This window comes from Trachinotus anak, unplaced genomic scaffold, assembly GCF_046630095.1.
Source record: "Trachinotus anak isolate AG129_WGS33_773 ecotype Australia unplaced genomic scaffold, CSIRO_AGI_Tana_v1 ptg000008l, whole genome shotgun sequence".
NCBI classification, from domain to species: Eukaryota; Metazoa; Chordata; class Actinopteri; order Carangiformes; family Carangidae; genus Trachinotus; species Trachinotus anak.
Window position 1 is genome coordinate 16,859,183 of NW_027273859.1, and position 23,725 is coordinate 16,882,907.

The window sequence follows — 23,725 nt, forward strand, 5'->3', positions numbered from 1 at the left end:
ATCCACATGGCACAGCACTGAGAGATGAAACTGAAGTTTGTGAAAAGTGGTGTTAAAAACCTTGTTCTTCCTTGGTAATTAAAGAGTAAAAAGGCCACACAGCCCACATACCTAGTTCTTACCATGTGATTAAAATAATTGAAATAATAATTACTAGGTTCCTCATTAAACATGAAAGATATGTTCAATAAAAATCTTCTATAACTGTACACTTGACAAAGGTATGTGTCCAATCCAGCGTCCCCGTTATGAGACCAATTTCTCGCCTTTTTATAATTGTACTAAATTATATTGTATTTTCTCATACACACCATTGTTCCCAAATTTTTGTTACCTGGTAGCCAATATTTACAAAATGACTTAGAGTTGTATTCATTTCTCCTTTCCTCTAAAATGCCCAGTTGTTACTCCTTTGCTCCCCACAGTCTTGTGTTCTTCCACTACCACAGCCTACATTTACATATCTGTTGGCTGTATTATAAAGTGTTACAGTAGATTTGTCTCCTTTTAGAACAAAAAAATCTGCAGAGTGTTCTAACTCTAAAGTGGAAAAATGTATGATAATTTCTTAAAGTTTTCTCTGTCACTCAGAATCCACACACTCTTGAGGGCATATTTCTCCATCTGCCAATTTTATTTATTTTACCCAAGTAAAATTGGCAGAGGCAAGATCATTATTTAATAGTGTATGTCTGAGGATATTTTTCCAGTTACAGAAATATTTCATGGTATCATTAATACATCATATGAATTATATGTTAAATATTTAAATTCACAGTTTTGTTGTCTACTAAATTGATCCAGTTTCTACTGTAATGTCAATTTATAAGACGTGTCTCTTTGTCTGTTACATGCACATAATCTCTTCCTGCCTTCTGCTCACCCACAGTTGGATCAGAGTCGACGAACCTGCTCTCTGTTGCTAAGTAACTCGTGACTCCATGCCAGCTGATTTTTAGAAAATTTGGCATCTCACCATGGTGATGGTACTAGGTTTTATTCTACAGAATGATTAACAGCGTGGTGCCCTCACTATAACCAAGCTAAACCCTGTCTCTTTGACTACAGGCCAGATGTGCAACTGTCTCCATACAAGGAAATACACTATAATACATGCACTAGGGTATCTCGTGAACATACACACAGACACACGCATGTGTGCGTACACACACACACACACACACACACACACACACACACACAGAGAGACACACACAGAGACACACGCACACACGCACACACACACACACACAGAGGACACCAAGGAATGAGATTTATCTGTGATGTGATTAAGAGGTGCATTTGAAGAAAAGCTGTCCACTCAGAATATCACATTAAAGCCCAGCTAGACTCTCAGAAGCTACATCGATCTACACTGTAAGCTACTGAGGTCCACCATAACCCAATATTGTAGAGACAGACAGTGAGAGCGAGAGAGTGAGAGAGAAAGAGAGAGAGAGAGACAGAGAGAGAGAGAGATAGAGAGAGAGAGAGAGAGAGAGAGATAAGAATCGCTGGGCTACATCAGATATCCAAAAGCATCTAATTTTCAGTGTAAGATTGTGGTGAAGGAGAATACACCCACCATGCAATGTGTGTGTGTGTGTGTGTGTGAGTGAGTGTGTCTGCATGTGCGCCTCTGTACACTATACAGTATGTCAACCCTGGGCAGCACGGTGGTGCAGTGGTTAGCTATACAGCAAGAAGGTTCTGGATTTGAACCCTGGGCCTGGGTTCTTTGCATGTTCTCCCTGTGTCTGTGTGGGTTCCCCCTGGGTACTCCTGCTTCCTCCCACTGTCCAAAGACAGGCATGTTAGGTTAATTGGTGACTCCCTGTAGAGGGTAAAACTTGTGCAAGACTAGAATATGCAGTGATCCACTGTGGCGACCACTGAGAGGAGCAGCCGAATGACAAAAAACAAACAAACAAACAAAAAAAAAAAAAACAGTATGTCAACCCTGTCTCCTAGAAATTATAGCTACATATTAAAATTTGTTTTGCAAAAAATGCCAGTGCTATATTTTGTTCTCATGTTGTGTGGTAAGATTTGGGTAACAAAAGTACTTTGGATCAAGGTTGAGGAAAGGTTGTCGTTTCGGTTAAATGTTAATAAATTGCTCAAAGTCACAGTTACTTTTCTTACTTTAATATTCAACCCAGATTCTAATCTTTCCTGGCACACTTGAGCGCTTAAACATTAAGCTTTAGTTGCAGTGAGCAGATACTGCAGAGAAACCCAATGAATTAAAATAAATAAATAAATAAATAAAATAATTTAATTCACAATTTTTAGTATATGAACATTTTAAGATTTGGCAACTTCATTTATTAAAAATGTTTCCTTATGATGTTGATAAAAACATAATTCACATGACATTATATTTCTTGTGCTGTTTCTAATAAGTTATTCATAGTAAAAAAAATGTTTATAGGAGACGGTTCGAAAACAGTGTCTTGATGTATCAGTGTGGCTAAAAGTCTGCATTTGCATATATGATCTATTGCTCGTGACATTAAGTTGTCAGTTAAATAACAATGGAGGCAGGTCACAGAACACACACAATTCCCTGTGCAGCAGCAACACACATTAAACCCACATACCCATAAGACAACTACCCACCATTTACCCAGCTAATTACCTCACCGCACCATTTCCTACTGTGGTTGTGTAATAAGCGTTCACCCATGAAAACGCCTCGCACCACTTCTCCTTAATTAACGCCCTCAAATAGCAAATAAATTGATGTGTGCAGACCAGTGCTTCCCCTATTACTTTTTTTTTTTCCTCCCTTGGCAGGAAGATTTGGTGTTGGCTCACAGCGTGTCATGCCAATTCTTTCAAATTTGTATTTATTGTTAGATTTATAATGTGTTAATGCAACTAATTTTGCACCACACATTCAAGGACTTTACATAATTATTGCACATAGCAATTAAGAAGTTTCAAAATTAAATTGTTATTTTTTATGGTGTTATATCTCTCATGAGTTCTGTCTGCCTTTGCCAGTGTTACAGTCCTTCTTCCATCCTGCTTTCATTACTGTATCTCTATGTGCCGCGCTACACATCACCCCTCTTCTCCTCAATCAGTATCCTTAATTAAGATCTACAGAAATATTATTCCCCATTTACCAAACTTTGCACTCTTATTCTCTGATATTTTTCTTAATTAGTACCCGTTTTCCATGCTTATCATATTCCCTCATTTTCCCTCATTTAGCATCTCTCCATCCAGCCTCATTATCGTACTCTCGCTTTCCATATTTAGCATGTCTCTGTTCCATCGTTTATATTTCTCCCTGCTGCCATTTGCCTCAGCTGCTAAACCTATCGCTTTTTAATCGGCATCCTCTAAACATTAACATCCAGGCGCATGTTCTTCCCATTCTGTTGCTCCATCAGTCTTTTTCCATCACCTGTTTATGACAGCGAGTACAACATTAACATCAAGAGGAATAATATTTCCCATCAACCACCTCCTCTCTCGTCTTTTTGCATCTACCCTTCTCCTCCGATCTCTCTATGTCTCCCCATAGAGCCACCTCTCACACCTATTCCCCTTAATCAGCATCTTATTAACAACCAAAGAAATTAATGTTAATGTTGGGACATAATTATTCCCTGTTTGCCATCTGCCTCTTCTTCTCTGCCTCCTTCTCTCATCCGCCCAAAATCTTTATATGACCCTGGATGCTGGTGTAAAACAGCTTGAACCACTTGGAAATTGTGCGTTTGCTAGTTTGAACTGAACAATCTGATAGGTCAAAGGCACTATCATGCTTGACAGATGCTTTGAAAACAGGACCAATTGAGCCCTTTTCCACTACACTTCCTTCTAGTCAGCCACTACTCCCAACTACGCGCCCTCCTATCAGAGGGTGTAGCTAATTGTGACCTAAATTTTTTCCCAAGCTTAGTGTGTACTGTATGTGTATATTCGCGTGTGTCAGCATGTCTGTGTAAATTAGTGTTTTGAAAAATACAGTACCTGTATGTATGTGCTGACTTATGAAGAACATTTTCCAGAACAATGTTAATCCTCATTCCCTTGATACAACTAAATGCATGCTGCGATTGAAGTAGTGGAAAAAGTGAGAGATACTGTTCACAAAGGCAAGAGGAGGGTGTAACATAACAGAGAGGATGAAAAAAAATCTCTGCTTCAGCTCAGGGCCGTACCTACTACTGAGGACAATGAGGTCAAGTCCTCCTAACACATTCTAGTTGTTTTTTAATCTAATGCTACAATTTGGAGACTCTGTGAATTTAAAGTTGACTCATTTAAAGAAGTAGTTTGACAGTTTGTGAAATATTAGCATTCACTTTGATGCTGTAGTTAGATGAAAGGATTGATAAGCTCTCTTGTCAGTCAGTCAGTCAGGTAAATATGACTGGAATATTGGAAGATGTACCATGCAGTCAAAATGTGTATATGTATGAGGGGTTAGGGAAACATAAACACACTAGTTGCCACCTATGCATTTACTGTAACTCCTTAATAATGCATGTGACATGCTTTCCAGCAACACTAAGTCCTCTGATGGTATTATTGTTAATGAGGTGTTCACTTCAGAGGTGAACTGCACAACTGAAGCTGTGCTGCACAGCTAACAGTTCCCATAATTACACACGGCTCCTTCATCTCTGCAGAGTAATTGTTACTTTATTGCTGCCAGGAAGAGGTCTGTGGCATCTTTAAAGTAGAAACGTGTACCTGCTACTGATTCCTGCATTCAGTATTACAGGCCACAGGCTGGTTAAGATCACTGTTTAAAAAGAGTTCACTTCCTGGCATGCAATCTAGCGCCACTTTGCCAAACCTGTCTCCATCAAAAGCTATTATACGGGTCTGAAAAGGCAGTGTGCCAAATAATCCGCCAGATACTTTCAGTATTTATGCTGCCTGTCTGTGAGTCAAAGAAGCACACAGCGTAATAGTTGTAATAGCTGTAATATATTAACAACACACACGTACGCTCATACATATACACAGCAGTCCCTTATTGACTTTCATTGATTCTCAGCACTTTCATTCCTGTCTTTAGGTCATAAATCCCAGTCTATCTTTTAGTTATATCACAGGACTGAAGAGGTAAACTCCCAAACCCCCATTATCATACCTCCTCAACCTTGTCCTCAGTAAAATGAGCCTGATGACGCACACACACACACACACACACACACATGTGGTTCCATAATTTACTGCAACACAAGGCCAAAGCTTGGAGGAGCTTTTATTACTTGCCAATAATCATAATGTCATGTTGATGGACCAGGTCAATAACCTTGTGTGCTCTCTGTCTATTTGACTGTTGCTCCCTCTCTCTGTCTCACTCTGTTGTCCTCATGTTTCACTTTTCTTCTATTTCTGTTTTTCTCTGTCTCCTCTCCACTTTTCTTTGCCTGCCTTCTTTTTGCGCTTCTGTCTCTCTTACTTGGTGAATTTGCAGTGTATATACAGTGCACACACACACACACACAGACACACACACACACACACACACACACACACACACACATATATATATATATATATATATATATATGTGTGTGCGTTTGGATTAACTGAAGCTGTTCACCCTCAGAAACACGTCCTCCTGCATGTTTTGCTTCCTGCAGCTCTGGGAATATGTGTGTGAGTCACGCCTGGAAGTCTTGAATTTATGAATGGATTTGTGCCTGACATATGCTGGGGCACATACACACACACACACTCAGAAAAAGGCACTCACACTTGCATATAAATGGACTTTCTGTTTCTCCCTCTGAATTGGAAGATCCAAGGTTATTGCCATGACAGCAAAGAAAGATGTTGCCATGGTAACCCCTGTGTATCACACACATACAGTTAGCCTGAATATTCGGGAGGACAGCTCACAACTGATTGATATATATTTCAGGTGGGTGCGGATTGACAGATTTTTTTTACTTACACGTGTCTGTCTTCAGCAGGCTGTTTGTGCTTCTGAAGTACTGAGGGTTCTCTATCACTGGGATCTTGGTCATGCCGATGATTACGGCGTCTGGGCCCATCTCTGAGGAGGAAGGAGTGTTGCTTCCATTGGAGACGTGGTGAAGAGGAGAGGCCGAGTCATCATCGTTGCTGATCACTGACGATGGTCCTAAGAGAGCAGAGAGGTGGGAGTGGGGTGGGGGATATAAGCATTGCTGAGTTTCGTTTGTTTATCTTTTCTTTACAGTGATTGGGAAAGATCTTGCATGTGAAATGGAAAAATGTTTCCGCGCACAAGCCAGCCATGTTGATAGTATTAAGGACATTAACAGAATTAATTAAGTGGTTAAGTTGTTATTAGCAGAGATTGAAGAGATGAGATCATAAAGTGGGCTGTAAGCTGTTATTATTGATCACAACAGACATCTAAGAGAAGGAGAGAGGGAGAGACATCAGTTACAGTTTATAGCTCTTTGTAGTCCTTCTCATATATGAGAAATGATTGGAGCACACCTTCTGAAGTTTTGGGGGATTAGGGGGTTAGTTCACACCAACTTCACACAACAGTTGGTTGGTGAGACAGTACGTTTTGAGCTTCTCTCACATTTAAAAAAATGTTTCTCACAATCACTTTCTGTGTGTACAAACACGTGCAACAACATGAATGCTTTCAAAAAAAGATTGCCTGAAAGTGTACGCCATTATCCCCATTTGAGCGATTGCCAAGTCTCACCCCTCTTTGTGATGGCAGGGTTTTCACCCCAACTGTGGCTGACTGGGGCTGTTTAGAACAACTATAATCATTTTTGCACTTAGACATGATTGGATTGGATTTGTGTTGAGCGTACCTCGACCTTTACAGGCTCTGCCTGTGATCACAGAACTAGACTTTGTAACTATGAGGCTGCGTTCGGACCACCAACTTCAGCAATAATTAATTTGAATGAGGTTACTCCATGATGCGGGGGTGTGGACAACAAGGGCCAAATGCAACGCAGTCTTATCCAACAAGGCACTACACTCACCAATCAAACACCTGGAAGTGCACATTCCTGGTAGATTACATTATAACACAAATACTGCTTTTCTACTGTTTAAATGGTGATCATTCTGACGTAAGATAAAATTGTTGTAACTCTTTACTCAAAATATTTAAAAAAAACTGTACATTGTGCCCATAATCTTTCAAATCTTTCAAATGCATCAGTTACCCAAACTGGACTCCAGGATCATATTTATTGTCTCACTGGTACCTGAAACAGCAGGTCCCCAACATTTTTTAATGCATCTTAACACCCATTTGTATTTCAGACAGGCTTCTCCCTCAGACAGAGCTCTTAAGAATTCAGAGGCGAAGTTTGATGACCATACCTCCTGATGACACTCAGTAATGTCACAACACACAACACCTATAAGCTTCCTGCTAGGTAGGAGGTGGAGGGAGATACTTTACATCTTTGGGTTGACCACAAAAGCCTCATTTCACTGGGCAACACATACATGTTTTAATGTGCAACAGCACAGTTAGAAATTACACAAAGACTGAGGTCATGTGACAAAGTTATCCATGACAATGACATTGCTGTTAGGAAATATGGATAAGGAGAGCAGGTAGCAGCGATCATAGAGTTGACCACCATGTTTGGATGAGGACAAATTTGCAAATTTCTGCATGTGGGAAATGAATGACTAAGCTCATTAGAGAACACTAGGTACTTTGTCAGATGTGGTTGTTTTCATTTTCAGTGATAGGATATTTCTTTTTAGGTCAGGCTCTGAAGCATTTAATAATGAAGTCAAGAAGGAGAACAATGAAAATGTATCTCTACAAAGCTTGCTGGTAACCAAGAAAATTAATATATGCCTTCAAAAAGGCAAATGCCAGGAATCCAAAAACCTGGAAGAGTGAAAACTAAGAAGCAGGAAATCCAGATTGCAGTGTCCTCAGTTGTTACTGCCAGAAAAAATGTTCCCTGGAAAATAAGTCTCTGTATCAAAACTCAGACTTCTGTCATGTTGGAAAACACCAGATATTAAAATTCACATTTCATGCAACATATATTTTTGAAAGCAAAACTGGAGTGACGACAGGAAGCAAGAGAGTGAAAACAGAAGAGAGGTGGGATGGCATGAGTCAGGGACTGAGCCCAACCCTTTTACAGAAAAATGATTTGTTTGGCAACAAAATGGAGGTGTTATTAGTTTCCAATTAAGGCAGTGAATACAGTGAATACATCCACAAAGCCGATTCCAAGTTCACAAGTTTGTCATGACACTGTTGCTAATTGTCTGTGTCTAAAGTGCCATTGCAAACAATAGCAGCTTTATTTGCACACAGACTGTATCACGAAACAGCGGCTACATTTGCAGGTGCATACAGGTTCTCACTCTGGATAAATACACACAGAACTGAAGCTACAAAACACTTGACTTCATACCTATAACCTTAAAGGAGTCACTGTAATTGTTCCTCCTGTTGAAACAGGCCAAGAGATCCTTTACTAACGCAATTTTTGGGAGGTATTGGGACAAAATCCACAGTCCTCGTCTGTAAATATATGTCTCAGCATACTCTAGAAACACTGTCTGTGGAAGACAAATAGTTAAAAAAACATGGACATTTTCTACTAAAATGACTGTAGCTTTTTTAAGGTGCCTATTTGATTACTTGTTGATGACTCGTGCAGAATGCTGTGGCCTTTTACTGACGTCAGCTGAACTTCAGAGGTCAATATGACACAAAATGCGACAAGGAACAATTACACCACCCATGCACATCTTAACATGTAAGTATGGTTCACTGCAGCTTCAAGAAGCTTTCTGCTTATTGTTTTGGGGTTGCTGGTCTATTGTCTATTTGGGGGAATCCCAGTAGCTTTCAATGAGACTTTGTACAAAACTGTGGGGTTGAAACCTCCCAACAGGTCATAGGAGATGCTCAGGCAATAGACCTTTTAGGAATAGGAAAGCTATAGGAAAAGCGCAGTTGTAAATAACAAAATTAATCTTTTAAATGATGTAGGGTTACGGCTCCCATGACTTTATCATTCCCTTTATTTCTTATTTTTATACAGGCTTGTATTTTTGTAGGTCTGTCATCAACTCAACCATGAGCAGATGTTAAAATTGTAGATGAAAGACTTTTTATTGCTAATGCACAAAATGATGACATGCAATGCTTGTAAATGATCTTAATCACTCAGGTACATGGAGGGGTTAGCAAATTACTGCTTTTCACTGCAAGTGCTGTCATGAAAGCATGTGATTGATTATTTATGGTTATGGTTATTTAATGGTTCCCGCCACCTCTGTAATGCCATCTGATGTATGACTTCCTCTCTGATTTAGGGTGTGAACAGGAAAACATATATGTGTACAGTATATGTGCGTATGTGTCTGTGCGTGTGCACAAGGCCCTCTTAATAATAAGATACCATAATTGGATGCTTCCAACTAGTCTTGGTCTTTCATCAGCTTTTCACCATGTGTCAGTTGAAGAAAAATAACAGGGACAAGTCAGAGCATGTCTCATCATAGACAGGGAAGCGTTATTCAAATTACACTCACGGACACGCACATGCACACACACACACACACACACAGGGAGTGAACACAAAGGACAGTCCTTCTCCAGACCTCTTCAAGACACAAGCATAAGCCTGCAAACATTGTATTGTGAATTGAGATTGATTTCCCATGAGCACAAAATACAGTAGATGTATTCCCTCTCGTGGTCAGTTCTACTGAATTATAACACTGGTTGACATTATTTATTTCCTCTGTCCCTGGCCTCATATCAGGCTCTAGTCCTGCTGACAGGCCTTGATTGAGAGGGAGACACTGAGAGAGTTTGTTTGTGTGTGTGTGTGTGTGTGTGTGTGTGTGTGTGTGTGTGTGTGTGTGTGTGTATGTGTGTGACAGAGAGCGAGAGCCTAAAAGAGCTGGTATGTGAGTGTTGGTGACTCATGTGAGGATTGAAAAGGCCTTGAGAGAGAAAAAGAATGAGAGCAAGAGCACAATAGTTTGTTTTTTGTGTGAGGAGATGTGCAAGCTTTAATGTGCTGCCTGTGTGTGTGTGTGTGTGTGTGTGTGAGTGTGAGAGAGAGAGAGAGAGAGAGAGAGTTAGTGAAAGAGTGCTGGGAGTGATGAAGGGGCTGTGAAAGATGAAAACCATACAAGTTTTGGGGTGAATAAAAAAATTCAAAATTACGTTGATTTGTTCTATGTGGTTTTTGTTTTCATTCTTTTGGACAAAAAGTGTTTTCTAAGCCTATCATGAAGAGAGAATGAAAAGTTTGACATCCCATATGGTCAAATTTAATCCTTCAGATTCAAATGACCAAACACAGACATAACCGTTGTAAGTGGACATCATTAAAATGTAAAAATAACAACAAAAAACTTTTTCATAGTAAAACACACACACTATGATATTACAGTCAAAGAGACAGTGAGCTCTCCTAATAAAAAAACAGGGGACAAATACAATATTATAGTATAAGTATTTGAACCAAATTTGTTGTTGCCATCAGTTAAATCTTCCAGGAAAAGCCTTGGCTGAAATGTTCACAATCAACGGAATTAACTGATTTAAGTTTTTGTCCTGGTTTCATTTAAAAAAGACACAGCAGAAAGTTGAATTATTTGATTATCATCTGAATCCCATTACCACTAATAGAAAGCTGCTGCTAATCATACAGTAAACAATAGTAACACATTTTTCTTACTTTCTTTCTGAATGAAGGCATTTAGTTCTCCCTCAAATTGAGATTGAAACGGTAGCAGCATTATTAAACGTGAGGCAGCAGTTTTGTCACAGCTGACAGTCCTAAAAAATGAGCTGTTTCAGATAGGTGATGGCTTTCAATTTTCTCTCACTGGAGAAAAACTGCAGGCAAGAAATGAAGCTGTTAGTTTTGGGCTGTTCAAGTTTTCTTAATTGCCTTCAGTGTTTACCACTCTGACTTTGCAAAGGGAGAAAAAAATATGACGCACATGAGGCAGGTTATTGTTCCGTCAGTATATGTGTGTGTTTGTGTTGGGAAGGGCTGAAGATCATTAACACAGAGAGGTCCCAGGGTCAGATCGTTATAAATACCGTTAAGCCTGGAGCCTGTGTGTGTGTGTGCATGAATGTGTGTGTGTGTGTGTGTGTGTGTGTGTGTGTGTGTGTGTGAGACATGCAGAGAGGCAGAGGTGGCAGTGGGCCCACAGGGATTGACTTGGTAAAAAGGGGATGAAAAGCTGTAAGAGATGCGATGCGGTGGGAGGAAGAGAGAGATGGACAGGAGAGGTGAAGGTATAAGTGGGGTCAGGTCATGACTCACGACCCAACGCTGTTAATGGAACTGATGTTTAAACTGGTGCAGACTGGAGCTCCTTGCAGTCTAGTGGGGAGAAGCCTGGGTTAACAGTCAATAAATTACATTGCCTTACATTCAAAGTTGAGGTCATGAGTAGGAGGGAGTGGCAGGAGGATGAACACTAAAACTGCCAATTACTGAATCTCATTGTTTTGAAGTCTACTTATCTTTTTAACAACAGATAAAGGCACTGTGTTGATACTGTTTAGGTTAGTGACACACAAGTCTTGTCAAATGAATGTGGAGAGTTAAAAGGGAGGTGTTATGGATTGTGGGTTTACCCACATTAGATTTTATTTAAAGGACAGTTCCAGTTTATAACAACTCAGGTCTCATCGTGATAGTTTCATTTGTATTGGTAATGACAACACTGGACTCAGGATAGTAAACAACAAGTAACAGCAACATTACTACACTGCAATCCAACCAAGATCCAATCAAGTCAAACCGACAGTGAGTTCAAGATTAACCCCTTTTTGGACAATAGGGTGACAGGGTAAGTGCTGTTGGTCAAGTTTAAGAAGCACAACGTCACTCTCTAAACTCTGATGGACATTCAAAACAAATATTTTGATTGGTTTATTTCCCATCAGCCTTTACTTTCCCCACCAAATAATTCTAACTAACATGTGGGTTTGATCATCTGACCACTTGTGTTTATGGCATCCTGTGTTTGCAGGAATTTGACAGCTGGAGTACTTATTTGCCCCACAAAACAAATGTACCTGTTGTACAGATGTTAGCTGTGTGCTTGGAGCATTATCAACCTCAGTGTTTGAGCTCGAACTCTCTCTACATTCGTAAATTGATGATGTCATATTATGTCATGTTATATGACATAATATGACATCATGGATCATGGATGTTGTCGTTTACAATTACAATATATTTAATTACCATGAATTACCATTACCATTACAATGAAAATAGGATCCAAATTGTATGAAACTGGAATTTTTATTTAAATAGCATGAAACAAATATATTAATCACCATTTGACCACTTTCTTTGAGTGATCAATTGCGGCATTTAAACACCGTTGATCGTCTAGTTCTTGATAAGGTTTGTTCTCCGAGTCTGACTGAACAGCTGTTTCTGTCAAGGGAGGATGGGCAATGCTGCCATCCAATCAGAGAACACCTCACAATTAATGACACTGCTAAATGAATGTCCTCCAGTCCAGCTTGTTTCAATAGAGGTTTATGTTGTGTCCTGAAAATGAGATGCTTGGTGAAACTTAGCAGAATTGTTCCGCCATCATACAGTTTTGTGGAGCGAGTAGGAAAATCCCTTCCCTTTGAATGTTGTGGAAATAATAGAAACTCGAGTGCTGTACATTGTTTCTAACTTATAGAAGAGCAATGCAGCTGACACTCTTTCTTTCCACTGTTGCCAGTAGAACACAGCCTACTGTAGCAGGTTGTGGGTGCTGATAATTAAATCATCTGTAACTCAGCCAAAATGCAACCCTGAAGCATTCTGCAGAAATTCAGAGGTATTACAGCCATTGCAAGGGAAATGACAAAGCTACAGCAGCTACAGATACAACACACCAGTGACTGTGAGTCAGTGTTACATGTCTATGACTACGCTGATATGGACAGTCCATTCTTCAGCACTTTAAGTTGGTGCTGTGACACCAGTGTTGCTGTGAGAGCCCCGGGATTTCAAGGTTTGGAGTGGAGCAGGAGTTTTATGGCAGGAGTCTACACTGGAGCTGAGTTAAAACAATGACTGTGAGTGACTGTATTGATCTCTCTTAGGCTCTCTGGGTGCACCTCCAACAAACAGAAGCCATTTACTGCTGCATGTAGCTCTGGGCAATGGATGTAGAGGGGCTATTATGGGATTTAAGGACATCAGGGCCTGTCAGTCAGTCTGTTAAAACAGCTTGGTTCTCTTATGCTCATAGAGAACCAGCGAGAACAGTTGTTAGCAGACAATAGTGGATTTGATGATTTGAGATTACTTTATTGGCAGTGGTCAGTGAGGTATGAGTGCAAGACTGGTTGAAGTGAGTGACCAGTGATTTGGATAGTCGGCAAAAACAAGAGATTAAATAGGCAAGTGTTGAGCTTTTGTTTGGTCTCTGTACTTGTAGCCATTTGGTACATTTACTGCCACCATCTTGGCTATAGCTGCTGACTGAACACCATGTGCCAGAGCAGAAACAACTCGACTTTTGTGATGTTCTTTGCTATTTCACAGGCACAAACACTTGGCTACAAAAAAATAACTAATTACATTATTAAGAAATTCCTTAATGTGAACCCGCTTACTCTGTCTGTGGCGGATGTTTTAACAAAGCAGGCAGAGGAGCAGTCACTAAGACTTCATTGCAAGGACAGGACTGCCGCCTCTATTGACCCTGAAGGCCTCGGTGACCCCTTAAGCCCTTCACAGAATGTGCAAACACACACGCACAAGCACACACACACACTCAGAGATGACTGGTAACATAAACCCGATGGTCTCTAAACTTCGCTGTCACCCTGCTGAACACAGGAAGTAATCTATCAATCCTGGATGAAGAGGAATGGAGAGACAACGTGGAGAGAGACAAACAGAGGAGAGAAAGGAGAGGAAGTTTAAAGCAGAAGAAAAGAAGAGCTACAGATTCACTGAGTGGTTGGCTGAAAGACAGAAGGATAAATAGAATAAAAAATGTGGGAAAAGGAGGAAAGCGTAAAATAGATTTTAGATTTTGAAACCCTGAAACCCATGAGTACTGTGGTTTTCTTGACCATTTTCTGTTGGAACAGTTTTGGTTATTTCACATGACAGATTTGAGTATTTGTGTTTTTTTCTGAGTTCTTCTCACTGGTGTGAAGTAAGGCAGGGGTCAGCTGAAAAAAGGGTGATGTCACATATTTTTGTGCACCAATCAGGAATTAGCAACATCTGAACTAGTTGTAGGGTTTGTCGGCTTCCGAAGGAATTGTCAATCAAATCTGATCAAACCACACCGACGCAGACCTGATGAGGCAGATCACCTGAACTTTTTGTGTGAAAGTCTTAATAAATAATAAATAAGGACATTTTTACCAAACTTGAACTAACATTTATTGGCAAACAGATATTACTGATTATCATCTGTCCTGAAATTCCATATCGCTACATCAACAACAATATCTAACGTTATAGAGAAATACTTAAGATTCAAAACCAAATTTTCTGGGGGTCTAAAGGTTTTCAACAGAGGTTTTTGATTTTCTTTTTTCGTGTGATTCAAGGGGACACGCTGAAAGGTCTTATTCAACAGCAGTTATCACATTTTATTAATGCTTCTGTTTATTTTTTGATTAATTCATTAATTATTTTGTCCATCAAACATAAAAAATTATGAAAAAATACCAATCACAACTACCTAGAGTCCACTAATTGATTAATCGATTGACCATTTCAGCTCTGTATTTTATTATACAGTATAACCTGTTAATAATAAGCTTTACCTGTCACTGTTTATATTATTTATGTTTCACTTCAGGGAGAAGGATATGGCAGCTTATGATAGTAAGTGGCCTTGAAATTAATGTCTCAAGCAAAGAACACAAAGACAATCAACAATTTAGAAGAGAAACAATGGAAACACTGACAAAGAATAGATTGTATGATGCATGGATAGAGGGAGAAGGGCTAACAACAAAGAAAGAGCAGATAAAAAGTGGATAGATGGATACAGTAGATGGGTAGAATTTCCACTACACTGCAGTTAGGTAAATGTCCATGAATCTGCCTGTACAAGCCAGAAATCCTCCTCCTCTTTGGCCTAATGCAGAGGCCTATCACATTCCCCTTCCCTCTGTACCATCCACTGGTAAAAATAGACATTTCCTCTTCTCTCTCTCCCGGCTTCTGTCGCGCATCGTGTATCTCCTTTCTCATCTCCATGTATATGGCTTTCTTTCGTCAGCCTCTTCTTTTTTTTCCCACATCCTCCTCTCTTCCTCTCTCTCTGTTTCTTCCTTGTTGCCCTCTCGGTCTGATCGTTTCTATTAATAATATTAAACCCACATTCACCTTCTCCTATGACACACTGGAAGACCAGTGCTTCCTACTTAAAGCACTCTGAGGTGGTCAGAGATGTGAAAATGAAGAAGCAGGAGGGAAAGTGTAAGAGAAAGAAAAGTGTTAAGAAGGACTGCCTGTTCTATAATATCAGGTCATCACAGTGAGAAAATTCCCACGAAGCATCTGTTCAAAAATTCTATAATAACAATATTAAAATGAGAACATATTTATAGAACTGAATCATATTTTAATACTTCCTTTTCAGCTCACATCACCAAACTTGTTGGGTTTTTTTTTTTTTACCTGGCATTGTAAATAAATCTTAAATTAATGATAAACAATAAATCTCTATGTTCTTAATCTCTGCACTCACTGTGGTGGAAAGTAGCAAAACACTTTCCATCCCTGTGTATGTACCACTAACACTATGGGGGTCAAATTTCTGCATTGAGGGCTTTTTTCTTTTGATACTTTCGAGTATTTTTGCGGTTACTTGAGTGTAGGATCTGAATACTTCCTCCTTCATTTCCCTAAACCCACAAATGCTTCCAGTGGTATAAAGGAAAAAAATATTTGTACAGTAATTTGGGACGGCAAGAGCTCATCACTCACAGACACGTTCTCGGAGTTGAAAATTGTTGCAGATGTGCAGTAAAAAAGGAAAAGACGTTAACGACCTTGATGACTTTAATTAAACATTAATGCTGCCTACAGTTAAGAGATGGACTGAGTCAAAGGGGCAGGGAAGGAAAAGATGAGTTATAGAAAAGAGGAAGTACAATAAAAAGCGGATTTGGAATTGGCATTGATTTCAAAGCCAGAATAGACACAGAATTATTCCGTTTCAATTATGAGTCTTTTGCTCCTGATAAATAAAGGAGTACTCACCAAAAAAATATGCACTGACGCAGAGGCGCACACCTAAAAGCTCTTGCACTTTGAGATGAAAAAGACACATTTACACATGAGGGACACCAATAAATGATTTCCTTTATTGAAAAGAAAAAAAACCCTGTATTTCTTCTGAAGAAGGAAATATCGTTGTCAAATGAGCCTTTTAAGCAATTATACATAATAGACTCTTGAATGTAGCTTTAATGTCATTTTATGGAAGAGGATCACAGCCTAAAAGTTCTGGTAGCTACAAATGTAGCTATTTTTTTCTGTTTGTCTTTATGCTGCCCATGACATGACTTATAATTCAGACATGTTTTTTTTTTATCCTGCCTGTGGAGAGGTATAAAGGTCATAATTGTACTACTATGTAAATATTTGTTTTTCTGTAAAATGCAGGGTGTGGTACGGTAATGTCACAATGGTCACTTGATAACAGTTCAGTTATAAACCAATATTGTGTATCAGAATGTCCAAAGGAAATAAAAAGGACAAATTAAAAAAAAAAAAAAAGATAAAACATAAAACAACATTCACTTCCAGTTCAAAACCTATTGTACTGTACTGTCCCAGTGTTAGCATTTTTAAAATTTCTAGCTCAAACCTCTTCAAAACATTTCCAAGAGGATCTAAAGTATGCGATTTACAATGGTCAAACAAACATAAAATATTGTGTGCAAAAAAACCAAAGCAGTTCAACCCCAAAATGAGCCTAGCATCCTGTTTATAAAAAACAAACAAACAAAAAAAAAAACAAAACAACAAAACTGTAAGGGTTTATAGGACAATAACTCATAGCCTCTGAATTGCACTGTGCTGTATTTTGTTTAATTTAAGGGGGAACGCTGGTTATTCAAACCCAATGTTTAAGAATAAAAGTTGCCTGAAATATTCAGCATTCAGCTTATCAAAACATAAGAACATACAGGACCAAAATTAGCTTAAGATATTGACCAAATATTTCTCTTGAAGATCCCAGAGAAACAAATCCTGATTAACATGAATATAAATCAGCGCCACACATGTTTTTATTACTTCTTTTTAAAGGAAGAGTTTGACATTTTGGGAAATGCAGCAGCCATTTAGCTTAGCTTAGCATAAAGACTGGAAACAAGGAAAAACAGCAAGGCTGGCTCAATCTTACTGTAATAAAATCCATCTGTTAGCACCGCTAAAGATCATTATTTGACACATTACATGTCGTTTGTTTAATCCAAAGTAAAACCAAAGTGTATTTCGCAAAATGTCAAACTTTTCCTTTAAATCGTGGACGTAATTTACCTTATCTTCTCACGTGTATAAGCCTGGTGTTTAGGCCTCTGAATGGTCTGTCCACTCTCATCCGTAAGTTTAAATACTGGTAACGTCACATTTGGTAGCTGCTTTTATCAAGTGGTTGATAAAATCCACTTTGCACTAACCAGTAGTGAATGCTTACTTTAGAAAAAGATTTTGTCATACTAAATGATCAGGATCTAACATATGTGCTATATTTCTATGTAAAAAAACAACATAGCTTCAAGTTCACACTTAGAGCAACAGCCAAATATCTTAATCGTGAAAAAAGTTACATTCATGTTGCTGATGAAGCTAAAATGTTTGAATATTTCATAAACAGACTGTTAATATGTCTGGTTGACGTTTTCCCCTGTAATACAAAAGACACACACTCTCTCTCTGTCTCGGTCTGTCTTTCTTTTAAACACACACATACTGATCCGTACACAAACACACTCTCAGTAACACAGACACACAAACAGACACCCACACCTCCCAATCTTCCTCCTCCATTCACTTTGACTTTTATCATTAATTGCCTCTGGGTTATTTTTAATTGATTGTATTCACCTTTTGTTTTTTTTGTTTTTTTATTAAATTTGTTGCAATTTTTAAACATTCTTCATTCTAATGGGTTTTTGATGTCATTTGCTTTCTGACGCCTAATTAACACTTTGGCAGATTGATTATTTTTTTTCCTTTCTTCTGAGCACCAAAGGATTGTAATATGGGTTTTTTTTCAAATTATGAGCTTTTTACTCTTTTTGTATGAATACACAAGCGAACTAAACCTCCAAACTAAACTGCCTGTGAAAGTTCAACCAATCAAATGTTCTCGTTTGCTGACAGATCCCTAATTCTCCTATTTAATTCAATCAGCCTCACAGTTCAAAGGCTCCAGAGAGCTTTGGTAGTACATCTCACTGTTTTACACTAACCTATCGTTTCCCTGGGAAAAACCACCATATATTTCTCAGAAGTAGTTTAAATACACTTTCAAAGTCACTCCAGCAGTGAAGAAATGAACCTTTAAGCTGAAGTATGTATAAAGTGTAAACACTATGTGCAGTTTAAACAGCATGGTCAATGAACACCACTTAAAATGTGGGTTTTTATACATCAGTGAAAGTGCACAGTTCCCTTTTTTCTTATTAATGGAGGCAGAGGCTTCTCAAGTGCACACTCTTAAGATAATGTGATTTAAAAACATCCGCAATCAGAAAACATAACATGGTGCTTTTTTTTTTTTTTCGATTAAATTTACTGACCATTTAGACTGTCTGGGTTTTTGGGATAAACAAGGTTGTACTCTATTAAACTGTGATTTCTTCTCTCACACCAGCTAAAGTGTCTTAACCCTGAAGCCCTCTTAATCAAATATTCCCCATACATCTGCCCTGACCTCAGTCTCAGCCAGCACTGCCTCTCTCTATGTATATATATTAGGGTTTGTGTGTGTGTGTGTGTGTGTGTGTGTGTGTATGTGTGTATGTGTGTATGTGTGTATGTGTGTGACGACAGAGTCATCCCACATACTGGCTTGACATGCAAATATGGTAGAGACTGAAAATGCTACCTATACGAGGGCACGCCATGCATATGTGATGCACTTATGCACTTGGCATGTGCGTGCAATTATTAATTTATTCGTGCATTTATAAAAATAAGCATCCGCCTGTCTCCATAACATAACTGAGACAAAGTATCTGTTCCTGCGGCTCTAAAACACGACACACTGAAGAAAGTGCATTAAGATTTTAGGTATTTATGAAAAGTCCAATGCAGCCCAAACTGTTCACGTTTCCACTGAACAGGATATACTGTATGTTCCCAGGTCTTTCTCTTAACTATGTGACAGTGAACATGTGTCTTATTATAGACAGATGTGCATGCATGACTGCATCTGTCTTTCAGAGAGCAAAGGTGGGTGGAACTGATGATTAATTTAACAGAGACTTGAATTTATGATCCTGTGTGTGTCAGTGTGTGTCTGTATTGGATACTGACAAGGTGTGTGTTCCCTAATAAGTTACAGACAATGCATGTAACATCTTGCGCTGTAAAAAACACCCCCCTGCAAAAAAAAAAAAAAAAAAAAAAAAAAGCAACAGACATCCTTTGATTTATAAAGCCACGAGTTTTCACTATAAGTGGGAAGTTGGCAGGGGAGGGGGACGTAAAGAAATCTGTTTCATGGCGGATGTGTGGTGTGTTTTGACAGGTGTAGTGAATACCTGCAAAACTAATTTGACGGCTATGAAGCAGTTTAAGAGTGCAGTGTCTTCCAAACAGTCAGGTAGTGTGCTCTGCCGCTCCTGGTCTGTAATAAATAATTTCAGAAACCTGCCCAACTCCTCACGTAGTTATGCTTTTTAGCATTTAGTTGTACACGAGAGTGACTGGAAGATTGGATAATTGGAAGTGAAGTCATTTTTCTCTCAAACTCATTCCCATATCTCGGATCATTTTTATTACTTGCTCTAACTTTGACTTGCAGGAGCACAGGCTACTCTAACAGGAAGATGCTGCCGAATTCAAACCAAATCACTTTTCTTCTTCAAAGCTACTTTTTCTTCCCCTCTTCAAAAAGTGGTATTGGTTACTCGGTTTAATGAGCTTTCTTCAGACTGTTCTGCTCTGTTCTTTCATTTCAGCAGGATCGCTAGGAGCCAGTGCAATGGCTGAATGTCTCAGTGTTTGTATTTCGTATACAGATGATTATACAGGGTAAAAGAGGGTCTAAACAGGGAAGATGGTCTGAATATAAACAAGACCCTGAACACAGCATTGTTTACAAAGTTAGGATTGTGTAGTGTGCATGAAGAAATACTGGGGTGAGCTGGTCCTCATCTGTACCGGGGGAAGGTGGGGGTCGAGTGGTAAGGTAGAAAATCAGCAGCAGTGTGTATGTGTGTGTGCAAAAGGTGGGATGTGTATGGTGGTGGGAGGCATGTGAGTATTTGGGGAAGATGTAGGTTAATGGCTGTCTCTGCCCCTCTGATCTGAATAATTCATCCAATGGGAGGCTTTTATGTGTCTCTGAAGAATCTCTCTGATTGGTTTATCTGGCTGCTGCATCCCAGAGCTCTACCTGGTTCTTACCTTTACAGATTGATAATGGAGTGTGTGTCTCTGTGTGTTTGCACAATCCTGTAACCCCCTACAGAGGTACTCCCTTTATCTCTTCTACATGTTTTTGTTTTGTTGGTTGGAAATGGTGGATGCCACTCTCCTTTATCTTCCCATCTTTCCCCATTTTCCATTTTCTCACTTCTATTTTCTCCCCCTATCTTTCTCACAAACACAGTCTCTCACTCACTCACATACACACACACACACATACAAAAAACAAATACACACAACTGCAATCTGTCTCTCTTTCTTTTAGTCCCTTGTGTGTCCGTCTCGGTTAACGTGAGACCACCTCCACTGGGATGTTCTGAAACAACACACAGCCTGAAGGGAAACACAAAAAAACACAAACCATAACAAAAACCAACACAACTGTAAGTAAAGAAAACAACATAACTGTAAAATAATAATAATAATAATAATAATAATAATAATAATAATAATAATTTAAAGATAATAAAATGAATTCCTATTAAAAACTGTATTTACAGGAGGAGAGGTCAAGTTGCTGGTAGTGTCAGTACTGGAGAATTATGAGGCTTAGTATTTGTTATAAAAGTTGTTTTTGTAATGTTATATTGTAGGATGGAGAAAGAGCACAAGGCTTTTTGATTAATGCTTGAAATAACATTTAGCCATTTTAATGCCAAGGAAAGCAATGTTCTGATGGGTTTTATGCCAGATACTTGTTAATAACCTTGTATTGTTTTTCCACCCTTCATATAGCTAAATCCAGGTTAAACAATCTAGTATTACAACAGAGAGGTTTAGTAAATTAACCAGATGTTATTTACAACAAAGCAGCACCAGATTTTTGCAGTCATTATGCTTGAAAATAAAATACAGTATTCATCATATCTGAAGCTATAGGCTCAAGAAGTGTGGCTGCATATGCAGAGGGTATACAATTTAGCTATGGTAGTTTCAAATCATAATCAGACCCAGACAGCAAAGAAACGCAAAGCTGTGTCACACCTGGACACATGACTTATACAGTTGTTATATAAGTACATCTGATTGGGATTGCAAATTGGTGCACTGTCATACTGTGAGTTTCAAAAACTGAACACACAAGCTACACTCAGGTAACCTGAGAGAGCACAAGTTAGGAAACAAACGAGTACCGAACAACAAAACTAGTAGTCTGCAACCATGCTAGCGTCTATATTAGGCTGCACTTAGGCACAGAATTGCATTGTGCTAAATGCTAATAACAATGCTAACAATCTGGTCTTTAGAATGCATGTATGTTTTTTTATTTTCACCATCATCTTTGTGTAAGCATGCTAATGTTTGCTAATTAACACAAAACACAAGGTACAGCTCAGGCTAATGGCTAATGGTCATTTGTTTTAGATAATAAACCAAAGTACCGGACAAAATCAAATGTTGACCGGCTGTTGGTGCTAGATGGTTTATTTGGGAGCCATGAATGTCTGAACAAAATTTCATCCATTCAGTAGTTGTTGGAATAGCCTTTCTCAGTCTGGATCAAAGGGGTAGAGCAAAGCAATTGCACTAGTGGGGCAACCAAAAGTCTCACGAGGTGTAACTACTGTTCTAGATTAACCTCATCTCCAAAAAAAGATCAGGATTATATACCTTACTGTGCATAGGTAAGACCAGTTGTGAAACTGGTGCTCACACTCCACAAATCATTTCCGTGTGTGCCATTGTCAAGCATATTTACCTATCTGTCAGTAATGCACCAAAGGTCACAGATATTTTATAATGATCCACAGCAGCTTCCCAGTAAATTCCTTATTTGTTTCAAAAATAATAATTTACTCACAGCAGGGGCGAAGTGAACTTTTAACACAAACTCATTGATCCCACACAAATTTGAACTTCATTTTACAGCCCTCAGACAACCCACTGCAACCCAATCAATGGAAAAACTCATACCCACTTGTATTGTTACCTCATACCAGAAAGCACAAATGGCTGTTTAACATATGCAGCTGCTTTAGCTTTCTGCCATGCCTATGTGAGCAAACACATGTGTATATATAATTTATAAAAGATAATCAGCTGCATGTTTCTTTGTAAAATTACAGACTGATACCAACACCTGGTATGTCACTGGGGGAGCCTGTGCCAGCCAAACATAACAGCCTTATCTGTGCTGGGGGGATTAAGTGTACATTACCAACCTGTCAGTCTATGACAGAAGCTGAACCAGCCAAAAGAAATAAAACCTCTGTGCTGAATCTGACATTAAGGTTCAAATAGATTCCAAATATCTGAATAGAAATAATAAATGTCACCAAAAAATAAAAAATAAAACCCTGGCCAGAGTTTGTGTGTGAGAAAACAGTTTGAAAGAGAAGTGAGTCATGTCTGGCAAAACATCAAACAGCTAAGCGGAGAGCGATAGAGATGAGGTAGATAGAGAATAAAAGTCAGATTCCAGGTGTGTCACAGCAGTGGTTTCCATTTAATTTTATGTAGCAACTTAATGTCCTCAGGGTCTCCATTACATCTCTACTGATTTCTTGCTGCAGTTCTACAACTACTGCACTAAAAACACCACTTCTTATCATTTGGACTACACTTATTGTTTGCCTTTGTAACTCCCACTGTGTTTTAGAGGGAAGTTATGCCAACTTGTACAGCTATTGACAGTCAAGCATTTAGTTTAACAGTGGAGGTTCTTGTTTTGGTAGCGTGTACCGCTCACCAGAGAGGGAGGAAAAACAAGAGTCAAGAGGTCCACAGGTCCACTTCAATTTCTGTAAGAATTTAAAAGTCCTACAGTAAGTGCCCATTCAAAAAGAAATATTTCGCTCAAGAGATATACTTCAACGAAAGAACATGAACGTGTTGTAAAACATAAGGTATTTGTATTTTAATGCAAGTGAGTATTTTTTGTATTTTTTCCTCTTTTAAAATCTGATCAGACCAGATGTATTTTGTCCCAATTTTGGGAGTGAAATGGTTAGAGTTTGGGTGGTATAAAAGCCAAACTGTGACAGAAATACAGGCTGTAGAGCACTGTGAATATCAGATGAAAACCCCATCATTGGACAAGAACCAACAATTTTGCAAAACACTGTCTCCCGTTCAATGACAATGTTTGTTTTTTACGTCCA

The 23,725-nt window shown here is 38.8% G+C and overlaps 1 protein-coding gene across 3 annotated transcripts in view; it reads right to left on the bottom strand.

The window, feature by feature from the left end:
* ntrk2a (neurotrophic tyrosine kinase, receptor, type 2a) overlaps nucleotides 1–23,725 on the bottom strand; it is an 82,199-nt gene that overhangs the window by 23,867 nt on the left and 34,607 nt on the right. For all 3 annotated transcript variants that reach the window (XM_071483117.1, XM_071483119.1, XM_071483118.1), the window contains one exon: nucleotides 5,936–6,124. In XM_071483117.1, the coding sequence (XP_071339218.1) occupies nucleotides 5,936–6,124 (189 nt within the window). The remainder of the gene's footprint in view (nucleotides 1–5,935; nucleotides 6,125–23,725) is intronic.